Source organism: Ranitomeya variabilis, chromosome 4 (genome assembly GCF_051348905.1).
Source record: "Ranitomeya variabilis isolate aRanVar5 chromosome 4, aRanVar5.hap1, whole genome shotgun sequence".
In the NCBI taxonomy this organism is placed as follows: Eukaryota; Metazoa; Chordata; class Amphibia; order Anura; family Dendrobatidae; genus Ranitomeya; species Ranitomeya variabilis.
The window spans coordinates 32,802,321-32,815,481 of NC_135235.1; the positions used below are offsets into that span (position 1 = coordinate 32,802,321).

Below are 13,161 nucleotides of genomic sequence, written 5' to 3' on the forward strand. Positions count from 1 at the left end.
AAGCCTTAGATTTTCTTTATAAAAATGTAGGTTTTATGTGTGAAGTCCGCAGTATGATAAATAATTCTAATCATCGGTGATCTGGTTATTACAGACTCAGTCAGGACCTGCCCACAAACAAGCCCTGGGTAACACTTGGCTTCTCACAGCCTCCTGAGGACTAGTGAGCTGTTCTGGCCTCTGCTTGTTGTAGATACCATCTCCAGGAGCCATTCATTCTGCTGTGACACCGAGGGACAAGCCAACAAGCAGCAGATGAAGCCATTGTTCCAGCAGGGACCTAAACATAAACAGCGACCGGCATCCAATGCCGCCGGCATAGCGCCACATCTGACTATCCTCCATATAAGAGCAGCCTGCAATGTCCTACGTGGCGGATGTGGAGGTCCTACCAGGGGTCCGCAGTGGCCAGGCCCCCGGCAGCTGTGACAGCAGCTTAGATGAGGGTCTCCGCTTCTCTCCAGATCTGGGGCTGTCACCTGTAAGCTGCCTCTCTGGAAACATGGGGCATCTGCACTGTGAGGACAGGTAACGTTGCCACATTGCTGTATTGTTGGGGATGTCCTATTATTTAACACGGATGATTGTGTTTTTATTTATCTTATTTTACGTAAATATTGTAATATTTAATAAAAGAACAAAAAAATAGAACTTTTCGAATTAAATGGATGATGTGAATAAAGTACGATTCCTGACCCTGCCATCCTGGTATAGGGGGCGCTCTAACCCTGGGGTAACGGCATCTTATATTTATTTTATTATTATTGATGCTGACTTGATGGATGGTCTGGTGTGAAGATCGGTCTTGTGCAAGTCTAGATAGGTCCACCAGATAGTATTAAGACACCGGTTTGTTGGTCTTCCTCTTCGCCTTATTCCTTCCATTCTTCCGACTGGATAACACATCAGATTTTATGTTCAGGGCTCAGGGAAAGTTGGGTGACAACCAATATGGTGGCCAGCAGAACTCCTGATCTGGTTGTCACCTAGTTTTCCTTCCTGGTAATAAAGCGATATATGTCATATTTTCTTATTGTAGTGTAACTAATCATTTTGACCTTTCAAGACTTAAGAAAATATATCACCCAGCTTTCCTAGACTCCTGAATGACTTATCTTCCTGTTTTGAACCAATATAGCACACAGTCCTCCGTTACTGTTATTTTTACTATTCAGGGCCCTAGGAAAGATGGCTGACAACCAATATGGTCACCATCAGAACTTGACGTCACCCAGCTTTCCTTCTGAATGACATATCAGCCTGGATATTAAGGGATACAGGTCACATTCCCTTATTACTGTATAACTGATTATTTTTTTATATTCAGGACTTAAAAAAAGATGGTTGACAGACAACATGGTGTGAATTGGAACTCCTAATAGTGTTGCCACACAGCTTTCCTAGTATCCCGAATGGCCTGGTTAAACATTGATATATCCTGATATATCTCTCATTCCCTTATTATTGCTAAAGTAATTTTTTTTTGGTCCAGACTAAAAGAAACAAAACAAATAAGGTCGCCATTAGCACATTTAATGTGGCTGCCATTCTGCTTTCCCGGGTGCCTGAATGGCAAATACAGGTGCTTCTCACAACATTAGAATATCATCAAAAAAATACTTTGTTTCAGTTCTTCAATACAAAAAGTGAAACTCATATATTATATAGCGTCATTACATACAGAGTGATCTATTTCAAGTGTTTGTTTCTGTTAATGTTGATGATTATGGCTGACAGGCAATGAAAACCCAAAAGTCATTATCTCGGAAAATTAGAATAATTAACAAAAACCACCTGCAAAGGCTCCTAAGTGTTTAAAACGGTTCCTTAGTTTGTTTCGGTAGCTCCACAATCATGGGGAAGACTGCTGACCTGACAGATCTCCAGAAGGCATCACTGACACACTCCACAAGGAGGGGAAGCCACAACAGGTCATTGATAAAGAAGCTGGCTGCTCACACAGTGCTGTATCCAAGTATATTAATGGAAAGTGGAGTGGAAGGAAAAAGTCTGGTAGAGAAAGGTGCACAAGCAACCGGGATAACTGCAGCCTGGAAGGATTGTTAAGAAAAGGCCATTCAAAAATGTGGGTGAGATTCACAAGGAGTGGACTGCTGCTGGAGTCATTGCTTCAAGAGCCACCACACACAGACGTCTCCAGGACATGGGCTACAAGTGTCACATTCCTTGTGTCAGCCACTCATGACCAATAGACAAGGCCAGAAGCGTCTTACCTGGGCCAAGGAGAAAAAGAACTGGAATGTTGTCAGTGGTCCAAGGTGTTGTTTTCAGATAAAAGTAAATTTTGCATTTCATTTGGAAATCAAGGTCCCAGAGTCTGGAGGAAGAGTGGAGAGGCCACAATCCAAGCTGCTGGAGGTCTCGTGTGAAGTTTCCACAATCAGTGATGGTTGGGGAGCCATGTCATCTGCTGGTGTAGGTCCACTGTGTGTTATCAAGAGCAAAGTCAGCACAGCCGTCTACCAGGACATTTTAGAGCCCTTCATGATTCCCTCTGCCGACAAGCTTTATGGAGATGGAAATGTCATTCTCCAGCAGGACTTGGCACCAGTCCACACTGCCAAAAGTACCAATACCTGGTGTAAAAACAATAGTATCACTGGGCTTGATTGGCAGCAAACTCGCCTGACCTTAACCCCATAGAGAATCTATGGAGTATTGTCAAGAGGAAGATGAGAGACACCAGACCCAACAATGCAGACGAGCTGAAGGCTGCTATCAAAGCAACCTGGGCTTCCATAACCCCTCAGCAGTGCCACAGGCTGATCACCTCCATGCCACGCCGCATTGATGCAGTAATTGATGCAAAAAGAGCCCCGACCAAGTATTGAGAGCTGATCATACATTTCAGTAGGCCAATATTCCAGATTTTAAAATCACTTTTCAACCTGGTGTTATAAAGTATTCTAATTTACTGAGATAATGACTTTTGGGTTTTCATTGGCTGTAAGCCATAATCATCAACATTAACAGAAATAAACACTTGAAATAGATCACTCTGTATGTAATGACTATATATAATATATGAGATTCACTTTTTGTATTGAAGAACTGAACTAAATTAACTTTTCGATGATATTCTAATTTTGTGAGAAGCCCCTGTATGTCATATCCTTTATTAATAACTAAGGGGAAAGGAAAGCTGGATTACACCCCGCTGTGAGCTGCCACCAAGCTTTTCCAGAAGTAGAAATATTGGGTCTAAAGAATTGATGATGACTTAAAAACTTTTATTTACTTTTTAGTTTTTTTTTTTATTAATTTGGTGACATTTTTCCTAGTTGTGGCTTCTGTTTTACAATGAATTATGGCGGATACATGTTGCGGTTTCACGCTTGGTTTGCGTCTAACCCACAACAATACTCCGGTAATTTCCTTTGTTATCGTTTCTCAGTCTCACTCCAAGAAGAAAGCTGAAATTATCCCCGGACTCCCAGGATGCCAGCCCCATGGAGACACCAAGCTTACAAGAGCCTGCCATGGGAACTGCGGGACTCTCAGGTCAGCTGCATCACTCCCACACAAAGCCGGCTGATGAAACCCCAGTGACTGCCGCCACACACTGTCACCAGGCACCACAGAGCCCAGCAACAGCCTATAACACAAATGTAGTGCCAGGGCTACGGGGAAGTCAGCGTGCACTGCTCAGGCCTTCACTCACAGTCAGAAACACCTTCGAGTGTTTGTTGTTGTTTTTTTTTAACCTAAATCCATATAGTTGGGGCTAAAGATCATTTTTGCAATTGGGTTTTATAAAAAAAATTGCTTTTACAGGCTCTTTTTTATTTCTATGCACATTCAACTTTGCTGTGGTCATAGATCAGCTGAGAGGAGCGCAGAAAAATACAAATAAAAGCGTAACAAACTCTCCAATCCTAAGGAGCTCGCTGAAGGATTCTCAGTTAACTCATTGTGCAGCCAGCAGCAGATATTGCGACACAGAGGCTTTGGGAGGGAAATTATGCAATAAGGACTTAATATAAAAAATGATTTTTAGCCCCAAACACACATGCATTTACGCAAAGTTAGAAGATTGTCCCCAAAGGTGAACAACCCCTTTAATATTTAATTGAAATACATTCTTCATGGAATCTTGGCTGCCGCTTTCTTCCCACAATATGAGTGTTGTAAGCATGGTTTGTAACACGTGTATCTGTCTTTTCCTGAGCTCATCTCAGCTAATGTATGACCACATAAATGTTACATTCAACCTTGATGTGGTCCGAGCTCCTAAATAAGCAGAGAGGAGCTCAGAAAAAGACGGATAAAGGAGTTACAAACTCACTGTCAAAAAAAGAGCTCACTGACGGTGAGCCTGAACTGTAAAAGCGGAACAGTGCAACATTTTTTAATGAAACCCAATTGCAAAAATAATTTTTAGCCCTAAGTATAAATGTATATAATAATTAATAATAATAATAAATGCCCCCAAAGCTTTCCCTATACTTTAAGGTGGCATTCATCAGTATGTTTTGGCTGCTGTTCTTTAGTTATGTTTTTCCACAGAATCAGCCCAATTTTCTCACGCACAAGAAAAACGGACCGATTATTTTTATCAAACTTCGATCGCAGTTTGGCCTGGGTGTCATCAGTTTTTCTCGTACGTGGAAGAAAAAAAAACAGTTTCTCCATCTTCTCCTTTATGACAGTCCGTGAAAATGACCCCGGCCACTTAGGGAAGTCTTTGGAGAGTTTTTCATTTCTTGAAACGTTTTTACAGGATTTTGGAAGAGTTTTTGTTTCCTGAAGCTTTTTTTTTTTTTTTTGCAGCCTTTTGATTGGACAGTTCCTAGGTCAGAGCAGATTTATTAGGATCCACTTCAAAGGAATGACATGCACTTTATTTAGAAATTCATTAAAAGAGTATTCCGAGCTGGATTTGGGAAAGTATCAGCTAAAAAAAAAAAAAAAAAATCTTCAAAAAACTTCTAATCTTAGAGGACTTAACATTTTATGCCTTTGTGGGCTCTGTGTAATGCCTGACTTCCCCTGTGGTGGCGCTGTGGGAAAAGTGAACTGTTGTTTCCAGGTTTTCTTAGAGACTTTTCCATTTAAAAAAAATATATATATTTTTAAACTTTTTTACTGCACAGGAAAACCTAAGATCACTCTTCAGCAAAAATGTCCATCTTGCACCGTATGATGACCTATTGCTTTATGTGTCTATAAAATCATCATAACGTCCGTATCCAACAGTTTCAGGTCTCATCCTCTATAAACTGCCATGTTGTCATGCACTGTTACTAAGTTGCAGGTGAACTGCATTCACTTCTATGGAGGTGCTTGGACATTAGTAACAGCCGACGGCCGGACGCTAGTGATGCCGCAATCTGTGGGCCCATGGGTTATAATCTCATGCAGGAAACATCAATAAGGTCAGGATTAAATCTGGCAGGGCACTATATGGCATTATATAAGGCTATGTATTATAGCCTCAGACCCTCTGCGAGCACTGCAAATATATTCATCTAAGGACGGTCCGACTGAGATCAGAACCTAGTGCACGGGCCGGCTGGCGGCCTGCTCGGGTGGGGAGAGCCGCCGGCCGGTCCGATCTCAGTCCTCCCCCATCGGGAGCAGCGTTGCTGCCATCTTGGTACCGCGCCATCGTCATGTCGCCACTATTTCCAGGGTTACATATATTTTGTGACATATTTCAATATAATTAGCACAAATGCATAATGTTTATAATTTTTAATATTATGTTTCAGATTTATCAAGTGAATTAACTCCGGTGTTGAAACCACGAGTCTGTAATGCAAGGTAAGAGAGAGCGAGACATCAGCGGAGATACCGGGATTTGATGGGAACCTCCACTTTTAGGCTACTTTTTCTAAAAAAAAGGTGCAGGGATAAAAACATCAGCCGAAGACTGGCAATTTGTGCGAAGGTTGCGCCCCCATTTGGCGCGGCTTTAGCGGTTCATCGTCACCGCGAGAAATGACAGTGGCGGGAGCACATTCCTGGAGCATGCGCGGAAACGTTCCCTCTTGGCTAAGACCTGGCGGAGCTGGGTTAAAGTCGTCGAGAATTTTGGTGAAAACTGATTGATGAATCGGCGCCATCGTGCAACAAACAGATAACTAGAAAACGTGATCCTGCTATAACAGCAGGAAGACGACACCATTCTCTGATCAGATCCTGGGGCTTGCCACAATCCATCCTGGGGCTCAGTTTGGTTTTCTTGTAGAAGATTAAGCTCAGAAATGATGCACTAATGGGGATTGTCTGGCAGAAACAAGTTATCAGCTATCTGAATTGATCGTGGGGGTGCGACCGCTGGGACCAGTACCAACGGACAGAATGGAGAACTAGAACGGAAGGGCAGTGTGCATGATCGACCAGTGCTCCATTCATTCCCCATGGGACTGCCGAGCGCTGCATTCAGCTTTTTAGTCAGTACACCCACCAATTGAGAAATTATCACCTATCTTTTGGGGAGCTAATCAGTGCAAGTCCCAGAGGTCGATCACCCACCAATCTATAAGTTATCGCCTACCCTTTGGGGAGCTAATAGGTGCGAGTCCCAGAGGTCAATCACCAACCAATTGATGTTATCAGCTATCCTTTGGGGAGCTAATTGGTGCGAGTCCCAGAGGTTGATCACCCACCAATCGATAAGTTATAACCTATCTTTTAGGGAGCTAATCGGTGCAAGTCCCAGAGGTCGTACACCCACCAATCGATAAGTTGTAACCTAGCTTTTGGGGAGCTAATCGGTGCAAGTTCCAGAGGTCGATCACCCACCAATCGATAAGTTATCGCCTACCCTTTGGGGAGCTAATCAGTGCGAGTCCCAGGGGTCATACACCCACCAATCGATAAGTTATCACCTATCCTTTGGGGAGCAAATCGGTGTGAGTCCCAGAGGACGCACACGCACCAATTGATAAGTTATCACCTCTCTTTTAGGGAGCTAATCGGTGTGAGTCACAGAGGTCGTATACCCACCAATCGATAAGTTATCACCCTTGGATAGGTGATAACTTGTTTTCACTGGAGAACCCCTTGATCTGTTATATACTTCATGCAGTAATTTCTCATGAAAGCCACGATACGATTGATAATATACTGTTGCGACCAGAGACTGAATGAACACCATTTTGGCCTCCATTGGGTAAATAAGCTTGGAGTGTATGCCAGAAGCTTTCCCCGGTAAAGACTCATATCGTGATATGAACAGAGTATAAAGCCCCCAAAACACATTTTACTAACGTCAGTCGAAGCCGGTGATATTAGCAGGATCAGCCGACACAGTCTTATCTGTATGGGGCCCCCAACTGTTGATTTTTGGGGAAGGTAAGCATCCAGTGTTTCCGATTTTGGACTGCTGATCCTTTTGTTATCCAAGAGACAAGTCCCTCCCTGAGTCTGACGGGGGCTCTCCCATAGAGAACACCGGAGCGATTGGCCGATCGAGTGCTCCTGTGTATGTGAGAGTTGATCGAGTTAGCTGCCGGTTGACCAGTCGGAGAGCTAACTAAAGTGCATGGAGGCTTAACTCTCCAATGAAGAGAGACAGCAAGATGTTCCTGAATCAGAAAGTCAGATTTAACCAGTAGTCTACCATGTAGGTCAATATATTTGTGTTCTATTATAATACCCCTTTTTTTTTATTTTGCAGTGATTTTTCTTATCCACCGAGCATCTACAAGCCGGTGAGTATCCTAAGTCCAATTTCCGTGTATTGGTGCCCTGTGCTTCATGGCATGGGAGGAATCATCTGTGTTATCTTCAAGTTCATTTATCATATTATTATTTTTTTTTTTTTTAATATCTAGAAAAAGGCGTCAAGAAAAGTGAACGTAAGAGAACAGGAGAACTCCCGTCGTAAAGACACAAGAAAGGTACAAACCGCCCTTCAATCATCAGGATCGGTCAGTGTGTAGCCAAGACCGATGGGGTCAGACCTTCTCAGTGCTTCACGGATTATTTTTTTACCCTCTGTTTATCCAGAAAAAATCTCGCCTGAAGCTTTTAGACTTGTTCCAAAGCCCAGAACTTCTGATTGGGCACCAGGGTCAGAGACTGGAAACAGACAAGAAAGAAGAAGACGGAGAAAGGGAGCCCAAGACAGAACGCATACAATGCTCTGAGAGCAAGAGGGGATCGGTAACAAAACAGCCTATTACTATTCGTCTGAGCCTTTTGCACTTTATTCACCCCCCATTGCAAATTTTGTTTATTGACAACATTTTACAAACTTTCATCTTTTTGCAGTAAATTTCGTGATCCTGGAAAATAAAACGTTATTGCATCAGGTAATATGTGAACCTTTTCTGTGCTGTTCTCTTTAGATGGCTGACGTCAGTCCGACATTTAAGGAAGCCGAAGAGGAAAGTGACAACCTCATAGGAGATTTCTCCAAAGTATGTGATAAACACTTCTGTGCCATCAATTGTGCAAAAATGCTAAATAATAGGGATGTATTGCAGGATGTATAGGAGAGATGGACCAGATATATTCTGCATTCAGTTGCTCACCCCAATAACATCAGGTATTCCCATTGTTGGCATTTATGCCATAGTGTGTATGTGCTGTATTAGGTGCCAGTCCCAGGAGTGGAGAATGGGCGGCCTGTGACCCACATCTGCCAATGCGCAGCTATCTATGTTACATTATAAAGGTTTCCGCTGTATAGGCGATAATTGCTGATTGCTGGGGATTTAACAGCTGAGACCCCCACTGATCCCAAGAACAGGGCTCTGAAAGCCCTGATCAGTGGCCACATGTGTGCACAAGCCCCCTCACTCATTGTCTATGGATCTGCGGGAGATAGTGCTCATGAGTCTTTGTAAGTCCCAAGGAATTGAGCAGTGTGTCACGCTATGACGGTCTTTGGTAAGGAAGGGAGACCTCAATTTGTCCCAGGAACTGGGACACTAACTAACCCTGTCCCGGGGTACTCTTGATGGTAAAGAGGCCTGAGTCTCCGACCTTACTATGCGCCTGTTAATGTCCTAAGCTGTACTCTTCTCTTCTCCTAGGAGGCCTGGGATAGATATGTTAGTGTATAAACACGTAAGACAAACAGGTATAGCAAAAAGCAACTAACATACAAAAACACTCATCGAGGGTAGGGAGGAATAAAGGGAAGGATAGAAAGGTACTAACTAAATGGGAATAGGATATTGAAGAAAACATACACCCAAAAACCGCAAACAACAATCTCCAGCAGCAACTGCAAACTCTAACGTCAGCACACCAACTCCAGCAAGTAAACTTTCACAGGCAGGGATGAGAAGGTCTGGCCAGGTTTTATAGAGGGAGGAAATGAGCAGGTCAGGAGCAGCTGTGAGATTAAACTGCATGTCTCCAACCAGCGTACTAAGAGTTGTTAACCTCTTCAGCACGAAAGGAAACTAAGTCCATTTAATATGAGGCTAAATGGAAGACCTGCGATTACTAATACGTAATGATCACCTAATACCAGATCTCCCAGGAGGACGTGATACAGTGACTGCGCTCTTGGCTGTCATATCTGCCGCCTCTGATGTTGCGGCCGCTTCTTCCATTACCTCCTCCCGCTGCACTCCTGCTGTCCGCCCTGGGCATCGCGCCGCTACCTCGGCCTCTCTTGCAGCTGCTGGGGGTCTTCAGCGCGGCGTCCGTGCTTCCTCCTTCCTTCGGCTGGCGTCTGCTCCGCACATGCCCCTTAGGTCGCGGGCGCGCGCTCTCCCTCCTTCTTAACCCCTTCCGCGTCCTTCCTGCTTCGCCGCTGCCAATCAGGTGATTTCTTAGCCTTTATCAGGTGTCCTCTCCTTAATTGAGGCGCCTGATTACTGTTGTGCTTTTGTGCTCAGTGTTTGGCCATTTCTCCTCAGTGTGCTCACGTCTAATACCAGTCGTGTGTCAATCTTCCGTTTTTGCTGTCTTGTGCCTCCTTGTTCCCGTTCCACTCCACCTCGTACCCTTCCCAGTCTTCCTACCACCTATCATTCAGTCTTGTTTTGGTCTCTCTCCTTTGTCTGTTATATTCCCTGAGCCGTCCCTCTTGTACCAGCTGTTGCTGTGTAGCCCCCCTTGGGCCTGCTCCCCACTATCCCTGTATAGGGGTAGCCTCTCCCGGGGTTGCTCGTCCTTGGGTCGTCTGCACCGCGACCCTGAGGGTCCACTCTCTCCTTGTACGTCTCCGTACGTCACAGTGTAATCAGGCCATGGACCCCGCTGGTGCTTCTGCAGCAACGCAGAAGGAGTTGCTGTTTTTACGGGAGAACCAAAGCCGGATCATGTCTGTCATGAAGTCCATGGATTCCCGGTTAACTGCCCTTCAGACTTCCGATCCTGGCAACGCTCCTTTATTGGCGGGACTCCAGCAAGAGCTCGCACAGCAGCGGGATACGCAGTCCCATATCCTAACTTATATGGCATCCGTAGATGACCGTTTACACTCCCTCCAGTCTACGTCCGCTGCTTCTGTCTCTCACAGGGATCCGGTTCCCCTTCCCCCTCCTCGTTTGGGAAAGCCCCCTAGATATAGTGGTGATCCCAAATTATGTCGAGGGTTTCTGAATCAGTGCCGCCTTCACTTCGAGCTTTTGCCCCAGCAGTACCCATCCGATCGTGCTAAGGTGGCCTTCATTGTGTCTCATCTTGAGGGAGAGGCCTTATCCTGGGTAAATCCTTTGTGGGAACGGGACGACCCGGTAGTTGCCAGTATTCAGATTTTTTTAGACACATTCCGTAGAGTCTTTGATGAACCCGGACGGCTGGCTTCTACTACCGAGTCCCTCTTTAGCCTCCAACAGGGGAACCTTACTGTAGGACAGTACGCCATCCGTTTTCGAACATTATCCTCAGAACTCGGGTGGAATAATGAGGCATTGGTAGGGGCTTTTTGGAGAGGGCTTTCGTCCAAGATCAAGGATGAGCTCGCTGGCCGCGATACTCCTACTGTCTTGGAGGATCTCATATCTCTGGCCACGCGTATAGACTTACGCTTCCAGGAGCGTTCTCGAGAATCGGTCAGGGAGAGAAGGTCCTTTAGGCCAAACTGGGTACCTGGTCCTTCCCCAAGCAAGTCTTCGGCCTCTTCCATACCAGAACCTATGCAGGTAGATCGTGTTAAGCTTTCTGAGCAGCGACGTAAAGAAAGGTTAGCACAGGGTTTGTGTCTCTACTGCGGAGGGGTTAATCATTTTTTGCGCTCCTGTCCAGAGAGGCCGGGAAACTCCTCCACCTAGGCCAGGTAAGGGAGGCTTCCCTAGGTGACCCTAATTCCTCTCTACCCTTAACTATTTCAGCTTTGATTTCTTTAGGTCTTGAGCGTAGGTCTGTGGAGGCGTATGTGGACTCGGGTGCGGCTGGTAACTTCATTCGTGAAGAGGAGGTGCACAAGCTTCAAATACCAGTAGTTACTTTGGAAACCCCGCGGGTCATTTCTGCAGTTGACGGCAAACTCCTACCGGATCCTATCACCATGGTTACTCTCGAGTTGGAGATGCAGATTGGAGCCTTACACCGGGAGAAGATCGCCTTCTATGTTTTGCCCAACCTATCTCATGTCCTGCTTTTGGGTCTGCCCTGGCTCAGATCACACGAGCCAGTTCTTGACTGGCGCTCCGGAGAAGTACTCCGCTGGGGGCATGGATGTCATAAACATTGTCTTCAGTCTGTCTCTCCTCCTGGTCTTCAAGCGGTTACCAATCCTTCCACTCTTCCTGCGGCCTATCACTCGTTTGCCGATGTCTTTGATAAAAAGGAGGCGGACTCCCTACCACCGCATCGAATTTTTGACTGTCCCATCGAACTAATTCCCGGAGCTACCCTTCCCAGGGGTAGAACATATTCCCTGTCTCCGGCGGAGACTTTAGCCATGTCTGAGTACATCAAGGAGAATTTGGCTAAGGGATTCATCCGGAAGTCCTCTTCTCCGGCAGGAGCAGGTTTCTTCTTTGTTCGAAAGAAGGATGGCTCTCTCCGTCCTTGTATTGATTACCGAGGTCTGAATACCATCACGGTCAAGAATCGTTATCCTCTTCCGCTGATTCCCGAACTCTTCGACCGACTAAGAGGAGCCCGAGTTTTTTCTAAACTTGATCTGAGAGGGGCCTATAATTTAGTTCGAATTCGCGAGGGAGACGAGTGGAAGACCGCCTTTAACACTCGCGATGGTCATTACGAATACCTCGTCATGCCCTTTGGACTCTGTAACGCTCCAGCAGTCTTCCAAGAATTCGTAAATGAGATTTTCCGTGACCTGTTGTATTCCTGCGTGGTGGTATACCTTGACGACATCCTTATTTTTTCGCCCGACCTCTCCTCCCACAGGAGAAGTGTCCGTTTGGTCTTGCAACGTCTCCGGGAGAATCGTCTTTACGCCAAACTCGAAAAGTGTTTGTTTGAACAGTCCTCATTGCCCTTCTTGGGGTATATTATTTCTGACGTGGGGTTGAAGATGGATCCTGAAAAGTTGTCTGCTGTACTCAAGTGGCCCCGTCCCTGTGGAGTGAAGTCCATCCAACGTTTTCTGGGCTTCGCAAATTATTATAGACAATTCGTGCCGCATTTTTCTTCCGTAACCAAGCCTCTTGTCGCCCTAACCCGAAAAGGGGCGAGGCTTCATGAATGGCCTCCGGAGGCGGAGGACGCCTTTCTTACCTTGAAACAGGCCTTTGCTTCTGCTCCAGTTCTTCATCGACCAGTGGCCAGCAGACCCTTCTCTCTTGAGGTGGATGCCTCCTCTACTGGAGCTGGAGCGGTACTCTCCCAAAGGACTCTTTCTGGACGTCTAGTTCCTTGTGGATTCTTTTCTAAGTCATTTTCCCCCGCAGAATGCAACTACTCTGTTGGAGATCGAGAGCTGCTGGCTATTAAGATGGCTCTACAGGAGTGGCGCCATCTCTTGGAGGGGGCCGCTCATCCTTTTATTATCTTTACTGACCACAAGAACTTAGCTTACATCCAGTCCGCTCAGAGACTAAACTCCAGGCAAGCCAGATGGTCTTTGTTCTTTTCGCGTTTCGATTTTAAGCTTCATTTTCGGCCCGGAACTAAAAATATTAAAGCAGACGCACTTTCCCGGTCTTTGCAATCCCCAGAGATTGAAGAGAGTCCTGCACATATCATTGATCCCGCCAGACTCATGGTAGCTCCTTCAGATCTCCTCTCGGTTCCACCAGGCAAGACCTTCGTCCCGTG

The 13,161-nt window shown here is 45.6% G+C and overlaps 1 protein-coding gene across 1 annotated transcript in view; it reads left to right on the top strand.

The window, feature by feature from the left end:
• The first annotated feature begins 225 nt into the window (after nucleotides 1–225).
• LOC143769596 (M-phase inducer phosphatase 3-like) overlaps nucleotides 226–13,161 on the top strand; it is a 30,326-nt gene continuing 17,390 nt past the window's right edge. The window contains exons 1-7 of the mRNA XM_077258291.1: nucleotides 226–528; nucleotides 3,416–3,522; nucleotides 5,733–5,784; nucleotides 7,646–7,679; nucleotides 7,803–7,868; nucleotides 7,978–8,133; nucleotides 8,319–8,390. Of these exons, the coding sequence (XP_077114406.1) occupies nucleotides 362–528; nucleotides 3,416–3,522; nucleotides 5,733–5,784; nucleotides 7,646–7,679; nucleotides 7,803–7,868; nucleotides 7,978–8,133; nucleotides 8,319–8,390 (654 nt within the window). The 5' untranslated portion in view covers nucleotides 226–361. The remainder of the gene's footprint in view (nucleotides 529–3,415; nucleotides 3,523–5,732; nucleotides 5,785–7,645; nucleotides 7,680–7,802; nucleotides 7,869–7,977; nucleotides 8,134–8,318; nucleotides 8,391–13,161) is intronic.